This window comes from Cyrtonyx montezumae, unplaced genomic scaffold (genome assembly GCF_038088225.1).
Source record: "Cyrtonyx montezumae isolate F1298 unplaced genomic scaffold, pur_monq_1.0 scaffold_0, whole genome shotgun sequence".
In the NCBI taxonomy this organism is placed as follows: domain Eukaryota; kingdom Metazoa; phylum Chordata; class Aves; order Galliformes; family Odontophoridae; genus Cyrtonyx; species Cyrtonyx montezumae.
The window spans coordinates 16572442-16592420 of record NW_027071824.1 but is presented as its reverse complement, the minus strand read 5'-3'; the positions used below and the strand labels follow the sequence as shown (position 1 = coordinate 16592420).

The 19979-nt window shown below is 52.0% G+C and overlaps 1 protein-coding gene across 1 annotated transcript; it reads right to left on the bottom strand.

Annotated features, from left to right (window-relative positions):
- Nucleotides 1-4554: 4554 nt before the first annotated feature.
- TCTE1 (t-complex-associated-testis-expressed 1) lies at nt 4555-8865 on the bottom strand. The gene is made up of 4 exons (XM_065735745.1): nt 8649-8865; nt 7354-7922; nt 6701-7150; nt 4555-4701 (listed from the first exon to the last, which is right to left on the bottom strand). The coding sequence occupies exons 1-4, from the start codon at nt 8824-8826 to the stop codon at nt 4555-4557; spliced, it is 1344 nt and encodes a 447-aa protein (XP_065591817.1). The 5' UTR covers nt 8827-8865.
- Between the last annotated feature and the right edge of the window lie 11114 nt (nt 8866-19979).

Below are 19979 nucleotides of genomic sequence, written 5' to 3'. Positions count from 1 at the left end.
GCACAACCCTCCCAACCCTTTCCTCTTTCCCAAAAAGGCACATCAGATACACAGCACAACCCTGTGTAGCCAGGTGTATCTGGGGTCTGAAGGCTGTATCGTAAGAGCCCATTAGAGACTTAGGGATGAGCCCGCGCTGGGTTCTTGTTTCCATGGGCATTCTGGAAAAATGAGAAAGGAGTCACATTTCATATAGACATAAATGGGCTGGGTTCATTCCTACTGTAACTTTCTTGAAGCCCATGGTGCTATGCCAGCATGAGCATGGCTTAGCAACTCTTCAGAGTGATCTGTCCTTGAATCCAGACAAATTAATCTGTTGCAGTGTTGTTTTGATGCATATAGAACTCACGCTGGGACTTGTCCAACGTGAATGAATGTTGAATTTCTACTGTCTTTTCAAGCAATGGGTTGAATTGTTCTGCTTTGCTGCCTCCATCACAGCTGCTCCATGAAGGGAAACGTTATGCTCATGGTTGTGATCATGTTTACTCCCTCAAAAGCCAGTTAATGAGCAAACTGACCTCCCCTGCACTGGGAGAAAAGCCTTCTCCCACAGGACTGCAGCCTTTCTACATCCAAAGGGAAACAAGGTTCCAAGGACAGAACTGAACCTGCAGGACCCATGGCCTCATGGCCTCCACTTCTTCCTTCCCTCCTCAAACCATCTGTCTCACTTGGGGAAGGACAGTATCCTCGTGGAGTTCAATGAGCTCCTCTTCCTGCAGCCCACAACCAGGCTCTACTATCAGATACACTGTCCACCTATGCAACACTTCCAGGAGCTGCCAAGTTTTGAGGAGCCCGTGACAGTATGCAGCGTGTCTGTCCAGCACTGAGAATAAGCACAGCTGCTGCTGGAAAGCTAACTGGCTTTTATTCCTCCCCTCCTTCCAGTGGAGATTGTTTTTGTTGGGGCTTTTTGTTCGTTTGGTTTTTGTAAACCTCAGACTTCCAGGGAAATGAAGCTTGTGAGAAATCCATGACCATCCTGAAGCCTCCCCAGTACTTCGAACTTTGGGAGTGGGTGTATCGCCTGCTGTGGTTATAATATAGTGGACTTCATAGAGCAAAAGTAACTTCACACGCAGACACGAGGTTCTTTCACTCTCCATCAATGCAAGCTGCTTCTGCAATCTTAGCTACTCACATCACTGAAAGAAAAAAGCCTAGCTAGAATGTGTTGAGATGACTTAGTATTTTGTATCAGCCCTGCTGCCCAAATGTCCATTAGCAGTGCTGTCAGCCAACGTGCCATGAATTCAGACTTCAGGTGGCAGCCCGTGAACCTGTCAGGGTGAAAAGGTTTGGAAGACCCACACCTGAGTCTGTGTGCATCTCACATGCAGAGAGGGTGTGGGTTGAAAACGGACATACCTCTGGTCCAGCACAGGGAGAAGTGTCTGAGTGTTGCTTGGGTGCACCTCCAAGGGTAAGTCTGGATGTGTTGGTGACTTTGGTCTGGTATGTCCCCTTCGTTCCTGTAGCGAGTGGGTTGCAGCTTGGCAGGGCATTGCTAACTGATCTGTGAGAGGAAACTCCTGACCTGGTTTTTGCAGGAAGATGGTGCAAAGTGTCACATTTGCTGCAGTGACTGGCAGAGAGCAGGGATAAAAGCATGAAACAAGCTGTGTTTGAGATGAAGCTAATCCCTTGCTGGCTGGCTGAGAGGTGAGAACTGTTGGATCTGTTCCCTTGCCAATGCTTTCCAGCTCTTCTCACCCTCCTCAAATCCAATGCAAAAATTAGAATTCCTCTGAGCTCCCAAATCACCTCAGCTCCTGGGCCATGAGCTCACATCATTCCAGTCCTCTCCTGGGAAATGCTGGTGGACCTGTAGTGACCTCACATGCATTGGTGGAACAACCTGCCAGTCAGGCTGCACTGCCTCTGAGCACTGCTCACTGAGCACCACTTGCATGGCCTGTGCTTGTGTTCATCGCTTTCCTGGGGAATTGCACAGCACTTCTCTGAGCCTTCATAGGAGGGCACTTAGAGCTTTCTGGGGATAAGTTTATGAGACTGAAGTCAGGAAATGGATGTCCTTGGTATTTTGGTCTTGCTGCCTGAGTGAAGGAGAGACAAAAGGAGAGACAAGGCGGCTGTTGGGGCTGTGCGGGACCGGGGGACCCATGGAGGCTGGCAGAGAGCAGCTGTCGGAGGTTTTGCAGATGTGGGGATTTCTGTGGGACACATGAGGCAAGGCAGGGCGGGAGGCTGCTGTACACAAGCAGCTGTGTTGTGGGTCAAGGATGGAGAAGTCCTGGGGCAAAGCGGACTTTCAGGGCAGGCCCTTCCTGCCTGAAGACACATTGGATGCAGGAGGCTTTTCCCAGCTGAGGTGGCCAAGCTGGGCCTTGCTGCGTTGTCAGAGCAACACTGCTGCCTCCAGGCCCAGCACTGACAGCTGGAGCATGTGTCACCAAACCGCAATGGATAATGCAGCCACAAGGTGTAAATGTCACTAATGAATAAATTGCCTTGTGCCTGGGAGAGGCTAATCCATCATGGCCAGGGATGGGGATCTGACAGGGCTGGCTATTTCAGGCGCAGCCTGCAGGGAGGAAGCGCTTCACATCTTAGCTGTCCCCTCTGCCCAGGGAGGCTGCTGTGGGGCCTGGCTCTATGCTCTGTGCTGCTTCTGTCCGCCCAGACACACCAGCTCAGACCTCAGCCCTCTCCGCTGCCACCAGAGGAGAGATTGGGCTGTGTCCCCTCTGTCAGGAGACACAGGAACTCTACTATGCTGTCCCATAGGCCACGCACACCCCCCTTCACCCTCCCCTATGGCTAGATACCACTCAGCAATGCTTATGGCCAGCAGGTAGCCGACAGGCAGGGATGGAGTTCAACATGGACAAAACCAGCCCTGCCAAAGCAACGGGATGCTGAGTGTAGTGCTGATCCCCATGCATCCTCCTGCTCCTCCATCCACAGCCGGTGCCCGAAAGCAGCCTGCCGTCCTGTTGGTGACATATGCCAACATGACACCTTGCAAACCGGTGCCTCCATTGCTGAAAGTGGAAGCCAAGAGGCTCAGGAAGCCGCCACCGGCTCCTCACCCTGCCTGCGTGAAGCGTGGCTCACCATCTGCCATGTCCGCCAGCCAGCCCCTGGCGCCTGCATCATTCTCCTGCCTCCTCCTCCCCGTCCTCCCCTGTCAGTCTGCTGCAGACCCACGCATGCCCCATGGACAGGGGCATGCTCCCAGCCTGCATGGGTGCCTGCAGCTGGTGCTGCCTGCACCTGTAACCCTGTCTGAAGGTGACGAGTGATCTGTCAGCAATGGCAGCATCGCACCTGGAGAAACTGCTGATGCTATAAGCTGTTGGGGCTTTAATTGTTACAGTTCATCCGTGGTTTGAAGCCTCGCACACTGGTGGTAATTGGCTGCTGGTGTCCAAGCAGTTCACAGGAGGCACACAGCTCACACAGCCCAGGTGCATACCAGCGCTGGTAGCCTTGTCTGTGTGCAGCAAAAGGAGCCGAGATCATCCTGGAAAGCAATTCAGTGTTTTTTCAGACAATGCATTTTTCACAAGCCCTTTTCTTTCTATCCCTGGTCCTCAGTGGCTGTGCTGGCCAGTGTGTGTGCCATCCCATCCCTGCTCTCCTGGCACCAGCCTTCATCGCACAACTGGCTGTCCAGCATGGCCATGTACCTGGAGCTACCTGCAGGTTTTCCTAGGACCGGACACTCCCATTAAGCCCCGAGCCCGCCCACACTGTTGGAGCTGCTCCTTCAGCCTGAAGCTGACCTGGATCTTGTCTGCTGTTTCTGAACACTTCTCATCTCATTCAGGTGTGTCATTCAGTGGAAATATTTTGTAAATGCAAATAAAACAAATCTATTCAATACCTCGGTTTCGAGGATGGGAAACAAATAGTTAGAGGAGCCCGGGTGGGAAGGTTTTGCAGCAGCTGCCCCTGGCTAAATTTCCTTGCAGATGTAGCCTCTGAAGCATTCACAAATGGCTCAGAAAGGCACTGTAATGCTCTGCAAGGACTTTGGGGTGACCCGCAGGGCCCCTCTTGTGAGGCTGCTGGTACTGGGGACAGCCTCGCACTCGATCCTTTCTGATCTATATGGCCATGGATGGCATCAAGCGGGTGGCCTGTGTTCATCAGGCAGAGCAAGGCACAAGCGGGTACGTGGAGAACAAATTATTTTGTGAGCACTGGGAACAGTTTTTACTTTTCAACTATGTCAATATGATCTAGCTCTGTCCGTCTCTCTATATATGTACAAACAGTATATCACAATGTTGCCTTTTTTGTTGGAAATATCAAAGTACAAAGATTGTAAACCAAATCGGTGTAATAAAAGTTTCAGATGACTCATGGAGGTGGCTGTCAGCAGTGGTTCTGTGGGTGTGTGGGCTGCTTAAAGCTGGGAGAGACCCAAGCTCTTGTGTTGTCCTGAGTGGAGGGATCGGAATGGGGTGCTGGAAGCTTCCTGCCACCACGTGTGCAGGGGTAGGTCGGTAAGCTCAGACATTATGTGAGAAGTCAATGGTACCTTCATCTTCTTGCTTGCTCTCTGGTCAGAGAGGCTCAGCAGACTGCTGCAGCATCCCGGTTGGCCCACAGCATCTGACTGATGAGGTATTCGCTCTCCTTGTCCACCTCTGACAGGCGGAGGTCAAACTCAGTCAGGGTCTGGTTACACTTGAGTCCTTTGAGCAGCTGCTTGCCACCATCCTGCAGCAGGTGAGAAAGAGCCTGTCAGATAGTGCCACAAGTGGCTAAGGCTTCTTCCAAGCCTGAAACGTAGCTCTCTAGAGAAGGACGTGGAAAGAGTGTAGTACACCTTATGCAGCACACAGTGATGTGACACATGCTAATGACTCCCTCTGGGTATCATGTCAGGAATCCTCAAGCTCAGGCTGGGTAATGGCATGGACAGAGAGGATAACCTGTGAGGAGTCTGCACTGTCCTGTCCCTCAGTCTCCAGTACACTGCTGGGTGGGGATGGCCAGATGTGGGATTAGGTGCGCTGCTCCTCATCTCCCTTGGGTACCATTTCCTGGGGGGGACATCTCACACAATGCCACATGGGTCAGACAATGCAAAACAGAATCATAGAATGTCTTGGGTTGGAAGGGAACTTGAAGCCCACTGCTGTGAGCAGGGCTTCCACCCACCAGCCCAGAGCCCTGTCCAACCTGGCCTTGAGTGCCTACAGGGATGGGGCGCCCACGGCCTGATCCAGCTTGTACCAACATAGACAACTTTAGGGAGTCGTCACACCTTGTGTTTCCTTCCCTTGCCTGAAGCATTGTCTTTAGGGGTGCAACAATCTGACTTTTTTTTTTTCCCCATAGCTCTTCTCTTTCAGATGTTCAACACATGCCCTGACCCCATCCCCTCTGTGCAGGCAGTCCTCTCCCCAGCATGCTGACTGTTAGACCTTTTGCTAAAAAGGGCAGAATGTGAGAAAGGAGAGAAGCCTCTTCTTGAACAAATACAGAGGTCAGAATTTGATGCATTCCTAGCAGAGATTTCCATTCTCCTATGTATAAATTGAAGATAAAAACACTTCACAGATGGGTACTGAAAGAGCTCATCAGATGGAAAATGTTAACCATGAAGATTACTATTTACTAAGCAAAAACCCTTCTAATCCTTTCCAACACACGTCCCTTTGTATCATTACACTCAAGCAGTTTTCCATGTCCAGAACAAAAAAAATGAGATCTCACAAAAGGTCTGCTGCTATCAAATCCTTTTAAAGCCATTGTCAAACATATTGATGCCAATATTCCTGCCAGCAGGGACAGCTGGTCTTGCTGTCTCTTTATTGTGACAGTGAGAAAAATTGAAGCAGCACTGAAAGTTTGAGAGCCGGCATGATTGAATTTAGCTGTCTAGTTTCAGATTTCTAAGTTCATCAGCAGAAGAGAAGTGGTCTGGTTTGTGGGCATGTTGCACACTGCAGTTCTTAGGGATACAGCAGGATCTGCAGCAGCCCCTCTGCCTGCAAAATGTGAGCTTATGGCTCAGGAGCCACATACAAACATCCAGATATGACACTTCAGAGCTACTGCACTGCCCCAGAGCTGTGGCGTGAATTACAGGGACTCAACAACAGAGTTAGTTTTCTAACAATCTCCTCTGAGTGTGTAATGGACAGGATTGATTCTGGAAAGGGTGAAACTGTGTTCTGCTGCATGCCAGAGGGCACAGCAGATTCAAAGTACAGAGGATAAGAATAAGGTGCTCATTTTGTGCTGCCTATCATTTTCATCTACTCCCACACGGGTAAACAGGCTGTGATTTTCCCAAGTGCCTGGATTTCAGCCTCCTGTGGGGAAAGCCCCTCTCTGCCCAGAAACTAAAGCCAGCTCCTGCCTGAAAGCCCCGTGAGAACAGCTTGATGTTGTTAGTGATACAAAGGCGTGTCCCATGGAAGACCTCCATCCTCCTGTCTACTGTTCACTGCTTGCAGCTGATAGTTATCACAGCAAGACTGCAGAGCAAATGATGCATTTGCCCCATGGCTTGGTGGCAGATCAGGCTCAGCATTTGCTTTGCAGCAGAATCTCAGGATGGGTGAGGTTGGCAGGGGTCTCTGGAGGTCACCCGGTCCAACCCTCTGCTCAAGCAGGGCCACCTTGAGCTTGCCCAGGACCACGTCCAGACATCAAACCATGCATCCATGCAGGGTGCCAAGCTGCAGGGAGAAGGGGCTTCTCTTACCGGCCCGATGGGGTTACACGAGAAGTTGATACAAGTCAGGGTGGAGTTTTGAGAGAGGACCTGGGAGAAAAGCACAGCTGTCTGCTCTGCCAGCCTGTTGCCTCCCAGGTGGAGGGATTTCAGGGTAGTGTTGGCCAGCAGGGCGCGGCCCATTGCCTCCCCACCCTCGTCCTCCACATGGTTGAGGCGCAGATTCAAGGAGGTCAGGGTGCAATTCTTTGCCAGCGCTTGTGCCAGGGCCCGGGCGCCCTCATCACAGATCTGGTTGTTACACAGATGGAGGATTTCTAGCTTGCTGTGGTTGATCAGCTTGCTGACAGCTCGTGCCCCCGTGTCCCCGATGAGGTTGTGGGATAAGTCCAGCTCCACCAAGGAGGGATGATCCAGTAAGTTGCGGACCAGCAGCTTGGTCTTGTCATCATCCACGTTGCTGTGTGTCAGCTTGAAAACCTGTGGGGGTAAAAGACAATAAAACAGTCAAATCTTTGGGCTGGGCTTTGCACAACACCTCAAGCCCCTGGCTCAGCCGGATTAGGATTCACCTTCCTTTACAAAGGGAAGGATGCTGCCATCAAGGAAAAGTAGCCCCTGGGTTTCTTCCTCTAGGCACTTTCAAATGAGCTGAGGAAGAAAGGTTCATTTTGGGATGTTACCTTCAAATTGTGACATATCTTCACGGCAGCAGCCAGGTTGCAACAGTCCTGGTAGGTGAACTTAAAGAGGTTCCACTCAAAGTTCATGCCACAGTCCTTCACACCATAAGTAAGATGAAGCTCTTCAAGGAGAGGGAGTGCAGGAACGAGGGCTCCCAGGTCATAGTGGTGAATGGAGACGTTGCCAAACCCAAAATCACTCCCTGAATCAGAAAGGTCATCTGTCTCCTCCTTTTGGTCCTCCTTCACTGGCGGCAGGAACTGATCAATCTCCAGTTTCCGCACATAGTCTCTGCAGAGCGGGATGAACTCTAGGACCTGGTTGGGGTCTGTAGTGTTAGGGACAAAGCATTTCAGGATATTCTCCAGGTGACGTTCAAAGAACATCTGCTTCCAACTTCCTCCGTGGTTGGAGATGTCACACACTTGCCAGCGCTCGGTGCAGCACCTCTTCCAGTAGTCCTCATCACTTATTAGGTTGGCAGTGACAGTAAGTGGAAGGTGAGTGGGAAGCCTGGCCAGCACCTTCCCTTGGTCCTCAGGCAGAAGACGATCTAAAACAGGGTTGTCTGGGGAAACAGAGAAAAGGAGAAGTTGGTCTGGGATGTAGGAACCAGGGGTGGCCTTACAGTTCAAGCCCACTGCTGATGCTGATTCACCTTTCAGTATCCATCAGCTGGCACAGGGAGCTAAGATGGCAGAAAATTACTGTGTGTGTGTGTGTGTGTGTGTGTGTAGTTACAGTTCCAGCACGAACACATTCTTAGACCCTTCTTTGATCTTTGCTACTGCTCCACTGAGTGATAGGCTGTCCCTTTCTTTCCCCTCTCCCAGTCAGTTCCAAATGAGACATGCTTTTTATATTTTGCTATGCTTCATCCTCCCACCTGCCTCAAAAGCACATTTGCTGCCTGAGGATAGAACTTGTCACATCCCCACCAAGGGCTGTGAAGGAAGCCTGAAGCTGTAAGCACAGCGTGTATTCTGAGATGGGAGAACTTCTTCATCTCTTTATGAGCACTTGGCATCATGAGGCTGCATCTTTGTGTGCTGCTGTAATGCGTGACCAAGGAGTAGAAACCATCGACCTCAGAGCCCTGCCTGTGGCCAAGCTGAGTCCAGCAGGAAGAAGAAGCCATAGGACAAGGCTTGGGTAGAGTCACGTCCTGGATAGCAGCCCAGAAGATGAAAGCCATCCCTGTAGCGTACAAGTACATCCTGCCTCGCTGCCTCTCTGCTCCCCTAAAAACCAGCACTCCTCTCCATGTGACCCGTGGCAGAAGCACCTTGCTTACTTTTGAAATTCTGGACGATGTGCTGCAGGCAGAGCTCAGCAAGCGGAGGGACAATGACAAGGCACCACTCAGGATCCTCGATGATGCGGTGCACGCAGTAAGAGTCAGCGGTGAGCCTGCTCTGGGAGGGACCGAGCCAGGGGACAGCTCTGCCCCTGCCACCTGCAGCCTCCTGCATCCTACTCAGGGACCACTTCTCCTTCGGCAGGAGCACAAGGAAAATGGCTCGGGATCAGGAAAACACCACTGCGCTTTCCAGCTGGGCTGCCTGAATAAGAAAAAGACATCCTTAGATGGGGGCTGGCCGTATAGGTGCTCTGCCTGTGCTGTTATTTCATCATAGTTTCAGCCAGTCCTTCTGCTTCTCTGCTTGCACCCGGAGCACTGCAAGAAAGCAACTGTTTGTTAGCCTTATCTTTATGCAGTACCTTGCATAAAGAGGTCTTTAGATACCCCATGGAATTAACAGATAATAAGGTGGTATTCATTCAGGTGTTGAAAAGGATGGACAAGAATTGATTGCTTGCTGTCTGTTTCAGGAAAGAAATAGGCAAAGCTGCCAGAATAGGTTTAAAAAAAAGGAAGAAGGGTGCTCTACACACCGTTCATGGCTAAACTGGGGAATGTCTTGCCACAGGATGTTGTGTGTGCTGGCAGTCTGTGGAGGCTCCAGGATAAGTTCAAGGGAAAGAAACTCCTTGTGAATGAGTCAGTGCTCAGAAGCCACACCTGGCTCAGTCTGAGTTGAAGATGGGTGGAGGTGGGGAGAGCACTGGAGGGAAGGAACACATGTGATTTTCCACCTGCTTATAGCCACTGCCAGAAGAGACTATCCCCTGGTCTGATCCAGTTTGCCTGCCTTTACAGACAGATGCTTATAATAAGTGCATGCACTTTTTAATACTTTGCTCAATTACTCTCCTGCTGAACTCCTTCCAAACATCCATTAACTGATGAGACAGTTCAGACCTGTCCAGACCCACCCTGAGCATCAGCAGATAAGACCTAAAAGAACCAGCCTGGAGCAGAAGGCAGGATGCTCAGTCCTATTAACTCTGCAGTGCTTTCCCTGACTAAACTTTCTATTTTCTGCTTCCCACCCCAACCTCAGGGGCAGCTCCCTCAGCCATCACATCCATGTGTGCGGTGACTGGAAGCCCTGATGGGTACGAGCAATGAACCTGCCTCTTGAGCCCTGGCTTCAACAGGAGCACCCAGGCTTGTTGAGCTTCTGTCAGGGCATACAGAGCTATGCTGACACTTACTGGGCCATACTGGTTAGAGGCACCTAACAGCAGCATCAGGCAGGATGCAGGCTGGCAGTGTCAGAAGTGAGAGCAGCTTCCTATATAAGACCAAGAGAATGGCTCGGTGCAAAGGGCAGAGACAAAAGGATGTTGTCCTGCATAGAAGCCACACACCCCTTCGCACTGTGTCCCACAGTGTCCCTCAGCCCTACAGCCCTTCAAACCCTTCTCTGCTGTCCCAGCTTGTGATGCCTCAGTCAGCATGATCCCATTTCCCTGAAAGCTTTGTAGCAGGCTTTGCTAGCTTTCTGCCTCTGCTGTTGAAAGAGGAGAGACCTGGATGCACAAACCATGCTGAAAACCGAGCTCCTGGTGCTTGCTTGCAGAAGTGCACAGCACAGTCAGATGGCAGCGAGGTGGCATTGACAGAGGTGAGTTGACTGGGGAAAATGCTTTCTCCTTGCTCAGCCCTTCATCCTATTCAAAAAGCATCTGTGTCACTCTGTCCCCCAGGCCAGCCACAGCTAAATGGGGCTTCTGATGGCTTCTCTGTGACCAGAAAAGGGCTGCAAGATGGTGAGCACGTATTTAAACAGCAAACCAGCCTTTCAGTTGCAACTGCTTTGCTCTGGGAACGGAGCGCTGCTCAAACATTTGATTCACCCTGAGTACGGCTACGTAGCGGGCTGAGGGGGCATTCCCACCGGAGCTCAAACCCGCAGGCAGCTCTCAGGACGTTGCTGCAGCACCATGGACGTGCTGGCAGCTGTCCCTGCCTCTGTGCTGCGCTCACCGTGGGCAGGTGAGAGGAGGAGGCTCGGGCCGGCGGACCCGCACCCAGCAGCACCACCTTGCAGTGCTCCCTGGCACTCGCACAGGAGGGCTGATGCTAAGGATCCATTAGGACAGCATATTACAGCTCCTAAAGGGACTCTGCAACGGGCCTTAAGTAAAGGGAAAAAAAAAAAAAAAAAAAAAAGCATGTCAGACGAGGAATCTACTTAAATCTAAACATAATGGGATTTGTCTGTAACTGGATATCAGGCAGGATGAGGCCAGGCAGCCATGTGGGAATACGACTCGTAGCCACCGCGACCCAGCCAGCACCGAAGGCCAAAACACGGTCCTGGGTGACACCAGCGGAGGTGAGAGTCGCTGCCGGGAGGCAGGAGCGGGAGAGCTCTTTAGGAAGCGAGGGGATGGGGATGGCACGGAAAGCAGCGGGCTGTCCCCACCCCACAGCCGGTCAGACTCACAGCCCAGCTCCCCGCTCCCCAGCCTCCCGGCTCCCAGCCGCCCCGCAGCCCCCGCCCCTCACCGTCGGGGACGCGGCCATTGCCGGTGCGGCTGTCGGTGTGCGCCGCGTATCCAGGGACGCGGTGGCTGCGGGGCGGGCCGTGGACACAGCCCGGCAGCGGAGTCACCCGCGGGGAGCAGGCGGGGTGGTGCCAGCTCTCATGATACTCTCGCAAGTCTCGAGGTAGATGGTGTTTTTGGGAAGCTGTGCTGCCTTTCGTTTAAAACATACCTCCTGGTTGTGAAGATGTTAGGAATGTGACCCGAGATTACCCTAAAGACTTCACAGCAAAACAACAGACATTTCGGTCTAAAAAAGGCATCAAGATCCTGAGGCGTGCTGCGTGACTTTCAGCGGTGCGAAGCCAGCGCTCGGCAGCAGCGTGCTTCCTTCTGTAGGCGGGTGACACTGCTGTCCCCCACCTCTGGGGACAAGCCAGGCAGCCTGTGGGTCAGGCTGGTGTTTGAACATCTGCAGGGCTTTACAGATCTTGAAAAGTAAGAATGAGGGCGATACATAACCATAAATGTTTTCTCCTCCACTGGGCCGAGCCTTCAAGCAGCCAGCAATGGCGAAGGCTTCAGCCCACCTCATGGTAACAAGGTGCAGATGATATGCTTTGAAGGCTTTGGGGTCTACTGGGATCCCAGAGACAGTATGGCCCATGTACTGCAGTCAGTTGTGGAACGGGATGCAATCAGACCTTGAATCACCGAAAACAGGGAGCGGCACCTTCAAAATGGCTGCACTAACTCTTCCTCTGATGACTGCCTGAACATTTATTTCCATGCACGTGTTCCAGCAAGGTGTGCAGTTGAAGGGCACTGTTGCTCCTCAAATGTCAGCTCAAATGCAGCTGGCTAGGTGTAGAGGGTAATACTCCCATTCCCAATCCCCCTGTTTGGATCTGAAGGAGGGAAGCGGGGAAAAGACCCCTTTCTGGCCCCAGTGACTGGGACATCACCCCTCCTCTGTCAGGTTGCCTGTTGCCCCAGACAGCAGCATCTCTGGTGCCTCTGTGCACTGCCAGCACCATTGCCTTTGCCTGGAGTTTGAAGACAGCATAGCTTTGGTAGAAGTTATGATTACAATAACTAACTGGGAGTGGAGCCAGTGCACTGACAAGGGGAACACATCCCACAGGGCTTCTGAGGCTGGGATACTGTTGAGGCTGATGGCTAGTGTATGGGAACTGCTGAATCACGGCCTGAACTACTGATTGGTCACCTGAGGTGAGCACCAAGTCAGCCATGGGGGACAGGTGAAGGTGATATACCTGTGTGATTGGAAGGGGTGGAGCCTGGCTCCACCTCTCCCAAACCCCATTTAAGGGGTGACCACCACCAGGGAAGGGTCTCTTCTTGGAGATCCTTCTCATGTGGAGTCTACAGCGAATCTTTATCATCCTAAAGGTAAGCCATCTTCTTTTGCATTACTATTTGTGTACCATCTGTATAGACCTACTTAAATATACCATCTTCTATACTATTTTTTTGAGTACCATCCTTGGGGATTATTTACTTTACAGATGTATGGTGACGACCTTTTTGGTGTCCCACGCATGAGACTAAGAATGTGTCATCCTGCCTGGTTTCTCCCAGTCTGTTTTCCTTCTTGTGTTTGTAAGGACTTGCTGGGTGACAAGTTTTGTAGGGATAGCACGGCGCCATGCTGGGAAGAGGAGAGAAGGGAAACTCCTGGCTTGATCTGCCACAGAGCTAAGCTCATAACTGAGCGTGAATTCTGTGGCACCAAAATCTCACGCTTTGTGAGAGGGCACAGCACAAGAACTGCTGACAGCCCTGCAGTGATGGCAACAGCTCTGTGGCAGTGTCACTGGGTAGGGGCTGCTGCCATTCTCAAGGGACAGTGTGTGTGATGGTGTGGCTGGGCTGCCCAGGTGCTTTCCCTCCTGCAGCACAGCAGCTCTCCTTGACTCTAATCAGCTGCTGGATTTCTCCCTGATGGAAGAAACTGCCTGCCTTCTTAAGGACTGCACAATGCATCTGGCAAGGCTCTTGCCCACAGCAAGCAGCAGGCTGTGTGCTTGTAGTGGCATCTGGAGGGAACAAGCAGTGGAAGGGGAGAAAATGAGTGCATGAATCCTCCCAGCCAGCTCCACTAGGGTGTCTCCTGCAACCCATTTTGTCCTCACATCACGCCACAATGGCCAGAAATTACCATGGCAGTTTAGGACACAATTTTATCCAAGTTCTTTGTGCCATATGGGGTGGCTTCTGCACTTAATGGCTTATGCAGGGCACCCGAATCTGTCAGGCATGCTTTGTTGTGACTGGTACACTCCTGGGGCATGGCTGGAGACTGCATGAGAGGGGTATTTGCTGTGTTTAGTGTGCACCTGGCACAAAAGGGACTTGTCTGGGCAGGAGCTGGTGAAGTTTGCCCTTGCATTTGGGGGCTCCCCTTGCAAAGTGGATTGTACTCTTTCAGTGAGAAGCTCAATGAAGCACAGAGAGTTGCCAAACTAATGGACTGGACAAAATGAAGACACTGAGGAGTGGAGACAAGATGCAAAGCTCTGTCTCCAGGCCTTCCTCCTCTTGGTTCCTGCTGGAAAATGCTGCTTAAAAAAGTGGTTGACATCTCCTGCAGTTCTGAAGGAAGCAGTGAAAGGAACAGGAGAGTAAATAGCTCCCTACAAAGCCAGCACTGCAGAATGGAAGGAAGGAATGGGGAGCTCTGCATGGATGCATACTGCCTCTCCTCCAAAGCTTTCCAGTCTCCCTGGGTACCAGCAGGAACTGCACAGCTGCTGACAGCTATTAATAGAGGGGTTGATTGTGGATTCTGTCTCCTCCTGCTTCCTGGGAAGAGCAGTAATTACCCTTAATTAGCTTGTATTTGGTTCCACCTCCCACCTTCCAGCCCCCTGCCCTGCTCATAGGAGCCAGCCCAGCTGTTGCCTGCAGTGTATGGTGAGGATTGGTGCTCAGTGTGTCCTGCAGGCTCACCCCTGGATGCTGAGAACAGCAGGAGCTGTGGAGCTCATTTTCTTCTGGCCTTTCTGCTGTGACACAGGAGCCAAGCAGGAGGGGAGGGGAATGGTCCTACTAAAGAGCCTAAGGATACTGGCAGGTGGGAGGCTCAGAAGCTGGCAACACTCCACCATGGGAAACCCCTTCCTTCTAGGATGCTTGCTGCTCCTGGCGGGGTGGACACTTTTTCTGATGCTGGTGCTGGAATTCCCTAGGCTAGATAGCTTAATCAGCTCTTCTTGTGTTTCAAATGCATTTTTCAGATCATATGCTTTCTTGACAGAATCTTGAAAACCTCCAGGCAGGCCGGAGCTGTGCCCAGGGACCCAGCAGCTCCTGTCTGCAGCCCCTCTCCTTGCTGCTGGAGCACTCTCTCCTTCCCTCTCATTGAGATCTCTACAGCATCAGGCCAGAAGATTCAGCCCTCTCTGCTCACTCCCACTCAGCCCCTTGCATCGCATCCAAATGCCAGATGGCAAACTAGCTCCAGCAGGAGCTGTGCCAGACCCCCCCTCCCTTCCTCTCCATCCTTTAAGCTAGAGAAAAACCATGAAGAACCAGCACAACTCTACCAGTGGATGCAGACCCCAGGCTGTTAAGCTTTCCTCTGCTTCCCTAGCCATCAGCCCCAACTGTGGGATTGAGGTGGGGGACGGTGGCAGAATTCCAGGCTGGGAAATGCTGGAGAAGACAGGACCTCTACAGCTCTCTCAGAACCCAGCCTGTTATAATTAATGGCTAAAATGGAAGATGTGGCCACAGCTGCTGCTGGCTCAGCACCATTTGACCCTCTGAGCAATCCTTTCTCTCAAGGGACTTTGACACCTTCTGCTGGATCTTCTTGATACTCAGGTCCCCTTGCTGCTGGGTTGCTGCCACTCAGCTCCATGGAGGGGATGGGGAAGACAAGCCTCTTCATAGAACATAGGAGACATGCTCAGAAATAGGGCTAGCTGCAGCAGGTTGGGCTGTGAGGGTGGTCACCATGGTCACCCAAAACTTTTACTAGCTCTATTTGTCCCTGTGGGATGGGTTAGTGCTACAGCCCTGCAGCTGCCAGAGGAATGCTGGTGGGACTTCCAGGTGGAGGAGGGGCAGGATCTGCTGAGTGCCTTCTATTCCTGGCTGTGTTTCTTGCAGCCTTTGCAGCATTTGGAGCAGGTGTGAAGCTTTTCCCTTCTCTGGCTGGCAATGAGAGCCGATGGGAGGCTGTTTTCCAGCACCCCATGGAGATGCTTCCTTCGCTTTACATGGTCTCTTGCATTGCTTGGGAGGTCCATGGTATGCATTTCAGCTTGTGGATGTGTACTGTTCCCTCTCCTGCCCTAATTCCAGCCTCTCCCTATTGTACTGTACTTTGATTAACAGCAGCTACTTGCAACTAGAGTAGATGGAGTGGATCAAGTCCTGCAGCCCAGGTGGTGTTGCATGGGGAGCACTTGGGAAGCTCAAGGCAAGCAGTGCAGCACCTTTCCCTCATGTGGCTGCCGGAAAGCAGCTCAGAGACCCAGGGGCTGCTCCAGCTGAGGGCAGTGCCCCCTTCTCTTGGGGGAGAACACAGTCCAGTGCAGCGAGGACAATGTCATCAGCACGGTTGCTGTGGCAGGAGGATGCTGATGGGGTAGGACAGCCTGGGAGCTCACTGCTGAGGGCTGCTGAGCTGATGTTGTCCTTCAGTGCCCTCTTTCCCCTCCCCCTATGCACCTTGTCCCCACTGGGGCTGCATGGCCTGGTGCCAGGGGCTGAGGAGCAGCCAGCTGTCACTGCCCTCCCTCCAGTAATGGGTGGCAATGCCCCAGCCTCCTCTTCATGCCCTCTTGTCCTTTCTGTAGGGAAAGCTGTCTGGATTCTCTTTGCATCCATGGAGTGCACATCATGGCAGGGCTGGCCTGGCTGCAGCCATCTCTGGGTAGGCTGCTGCTGTGCTTCCAACAGGGCAGGGGGGAGAACTGAAAGCCTGAGTGAGCAGAGCAGCCAGGCTGAGCCAGGAAGCATCAGTGGTGCCGCTGTCAACACTGCAGCTGAGGAAGGCAGGCAGCTTCTTAATTATTGATAGTGCTTATAAATAAATGCTGGGACGGGGAAGAGAAGGGTACAGCAGAGCAAAGAGCTGCTTTGAGATGGGGGAGGAAATGTGAGAACGTGGCTGTTTTAAAGGTCAGGCGGTTTTGCATCTCCTTTCCTCTTTCTCCATAAAACTTGGTGATATTTGAGGTGAGGACTCACCTTCCTCAGGCCAAAGTGGGCTGGGGGAAGCAGCATGTGAGTGGGGGCAGTGGGCAGGGAATGCTGGCTGCAATGTGGGACAAGTGAGGAGACAACAAAATTAGTAGAGCAGCAAATCCCAATCCGAGTGTAAATAATTCCTCACCATGTGAAAAGAAGGTCTACATAGCTTCTGATTTATCTTCCTGTTCCTGGAGCTGTAACCTGTGCAACCTCTAGTGCAAAGGAGTGGGGCAGTGTGTGAGGGGAGGCTGGGTGAGGACCGGAGGGAGATGGAGATACCAGAACCTGTTTTGAGGACTACAATAGCAACCCCACATCCGTGCAGCCTCAGGAGTGTCACTGAAAGGCCAGCTGAAAGCACAGGAAGGGCTCAGGGCTGAAATGGCAGCAGGGCCTGGAGGATGACAGCCCTGGTGGCAGACCTTGAATGACTGTATGTGATGGCACTTCATAGCTTACTCCAGAGCCCTCCTGCAGGAGGGACTGCAAGAGCTACAAGGGCACAGGGTGCAGTGCAGAGCTGTGCTCAGCCAGCCCCAACACAACAGGACAGGTCTCCCTGCAACCCCTCTGCAGCGTTAGGGGAGACATTATGTGTGGTGGGAGGCAGCAGCCCAGCACCTGGGGCTGGCCATGATTTTCCAGATGCTTTTCAGAGGAGCCTGGGCTGCAGCCCAGTTAATTGCTGCTCTCAGCAAGTGTCACAGAAACATCGGCTGTAATTGAATCTCCAGGGCTGTCTGCAAAGCATGGTCATCCTCACAAAGTGAGCTGGCTAGCTGTGAAGGGCAGACAGCACAGGTGAGCTCTGAGATCCCCCATGAAAATTACCTCCTTGTGCTGCCCCGGCTCGTGTCCATTTGTGCCCCTGGGGCTTGGCCACCAGGGCTGGGATTGGAGAGCTGCTTTGCGCTTGGGGCTTATCTGACCCATGGCAAGTGGCATAAGGGTCCCCACAGGCATTGCTCCCTACATTTCTACTATTTTTTTCCTTCCTCCTCAGCTGCTGTTTGGGAGAGATATAAACTGCCTCAGTAACAAGGGTGACCTATCTTGCTATTGCATGTGATGGTGGTCCTCAGCTTCTGCAGGCCCCAAGGCTGCTGAACAATTATGGGTGACATACAACTTGGCTCTTCCTGTTGGCTCGATGAACTGTGCAAAACGCAGACCTGCAGCAATGCCAGGAGTCTTGGGGATGTCCCTGAGACGCATGCTGGGGATGGCCCTTATGGGATCACACGTGCAGCTGGAGAAGCCTGGCCTGTGCTCACTGTTCTGCTGCCTGCTCCTCTCCTCAACAAACCTTGAGCAACTTGTCCCACCATCTCTCCCTGCAGGCTTTCAGGTACTCCTGATGTACTCCCTAGCAAGCCCTCTTTGGAGATGCTCACCAATTCATCTAGAGCTCCCTGCCCTCCAACCGCAGCCCTGTGCTGAGGCTGATGCACTGTCAGAGAGTGGGACACGGACCCATAGCTACCGAGCTAGAGAGTTATGTAGCCCACAGAGCTCCAGCTCTCATCCCACCTGTGCAGCTCTTCCAGCTAGGCAAGGCCTAGGTTGGTTGGTCCTTTACAGGAAGACAGGTAGCTGCCTGAATTGAGGCTGGCAGTCACATGCTTTGCATGTGCCCTTCGGGGACCTTGGGGATCCATCTGGGCTTACAGAGCTGCTGCCAACTTGACAGCACCTGTTCACAGCAAAAAACTCATCACTTCTTAATTAGTTTTCTGCTTCCCACTGTCCTGCGTATGTGTGCTTGCAGACTGTGCTGTTTGGAGTTGCAATATGTGCGCAGGGAACTGTTTGCACCTTAGATCCCTCGTCAGGGAACGTAGGCTGCTATTGTGGTGAGAGAACTATATTTAAAACTCATGTTTCATCCCCTCAAGCTCTCCCAGCTGAGCACTGCTCTATCTACTGCTGAAATAGAGAAAGGTGGCAGCTAGGCCCATAGCATAGGACACGAGTGTGTTGTCCTCCTGCAGCAGAAAAACAGGAGGAGTGGATGTAGTTCAGCACACTGGGATTTAGGCAGGAAAACAGCATGAAACGCAGGGTCAGTGATGGTCCAGTGCAGCCACGTCTCAGAAACCATTTTTACTGCAGCAGCCCATTCTACCAACCTGGTGCTTCCACACAAGGAGATGGATAAAAGAGCTAGGATGTCACGCAGCTAGGTCACTGCTGCCCAGCCATCTCAGCAGGCTCCTTCCCCAGTGCTGAGAGCCCATCAGCTCCTGTTGTAGAGACAGGATTCCTTCAAAAAGCCCCCGAGGACCCCACCACTGCTTTGGAAGCCTCTGCTGCAGCAGCTCTTGGCTGGCCAGGAGAATGCTGGTGGGGACTTGCACCTTCTCAAGATAACATCTCTGTACATAGAAAGTCAGCACACAGATCCCCACACGTTAAGGGACTGGGCAAAAATGTACAAGGTGTCTAGTGGCTTTAAAGTTGTAAGAAAAATAAAAAAGCATGAAGGGAGGTTAAATAAGTAAGGCTGCTATTGGCAAGCTCAGGCTCTGCTTTTGGAGTATGATGCAGAAGCAGCTCAGCCTCTCCTCCTCCTCACACACCTACTCCTCAGTACCAAGAGGAGACATCTCTAGCAGCAGCTATTAATATACTAAAGTGAATGCAGAAGCTAAAGGGAAAAGCATTTTCTCAGTAAGACAGAGCATCCCTTCCCCTCCCCATACCTGGTACTGCTGTGGCTGGGATGAAACACAGCAGCTGTTCAACATCAGGCATGAGCAGTACTTTTAACTGATGGCACAAACTGTCCCAGCCATCCTGACGCCCACAAACGTTGGCTTACAATCTCCTTTGCTAAAAGTTCTACCTTAAGCTCACTGGACGAAGTAACATTTAATGAAGGAGGTCTAAGTTCTATCCTCTTGCTGGAGGTGTAGGAGCTGTCAGTGCTCTGGTGAAACTCAGGATAGGATGGAGCACCCCCAGCCTCTGAAGGCTGATCCCCATTCCTTCTGCCTCCAAGCCCTCATATCAATATCAGGCACTTAACCTGACACTAAATCTTAGATTTGGACAGTTACTGAGATGAGAAAGAAAAGCCCTTGTCCTCTTAACACCATTAAATCCACCACCTTTCTTCCTCAGGTGAACTTTTCAGTGAGGAGAGGAGGCTCTGCTCACAGCAGATGCAGACTGCTAAGAAAAGTGGCAGACGTCTCTAATCAGGAGACAGTCATCCCCCACTATATCCTCTTTACTTCGCCTTATTTATGTGACAGCTGAGCAATGGGCAAATACATCAGCTTGCAGAGCCTGCTCTACAGGCCTGAGCTGAGAGCAGCAGCCGTGCATGAGAGCACTGCTGTATCCCACTGACCAGAGGGTTACTGCTGAGTCTTGCAGCACATGAAGCTCAGTTCTGTCCCAGCTGTGTAACACAGTTAGAGCCTTGCCTTCTTCAGCCACCTAACAGTCTGCTCTCAGATACCAGAAGCTCCTTACATCAGTCTACCACAGCTGCCAAAAATCACTTTCCTTGCTCTGCTTTCCTTGTGACCTCTCAATCTAGGTCAGTTTCTTACAC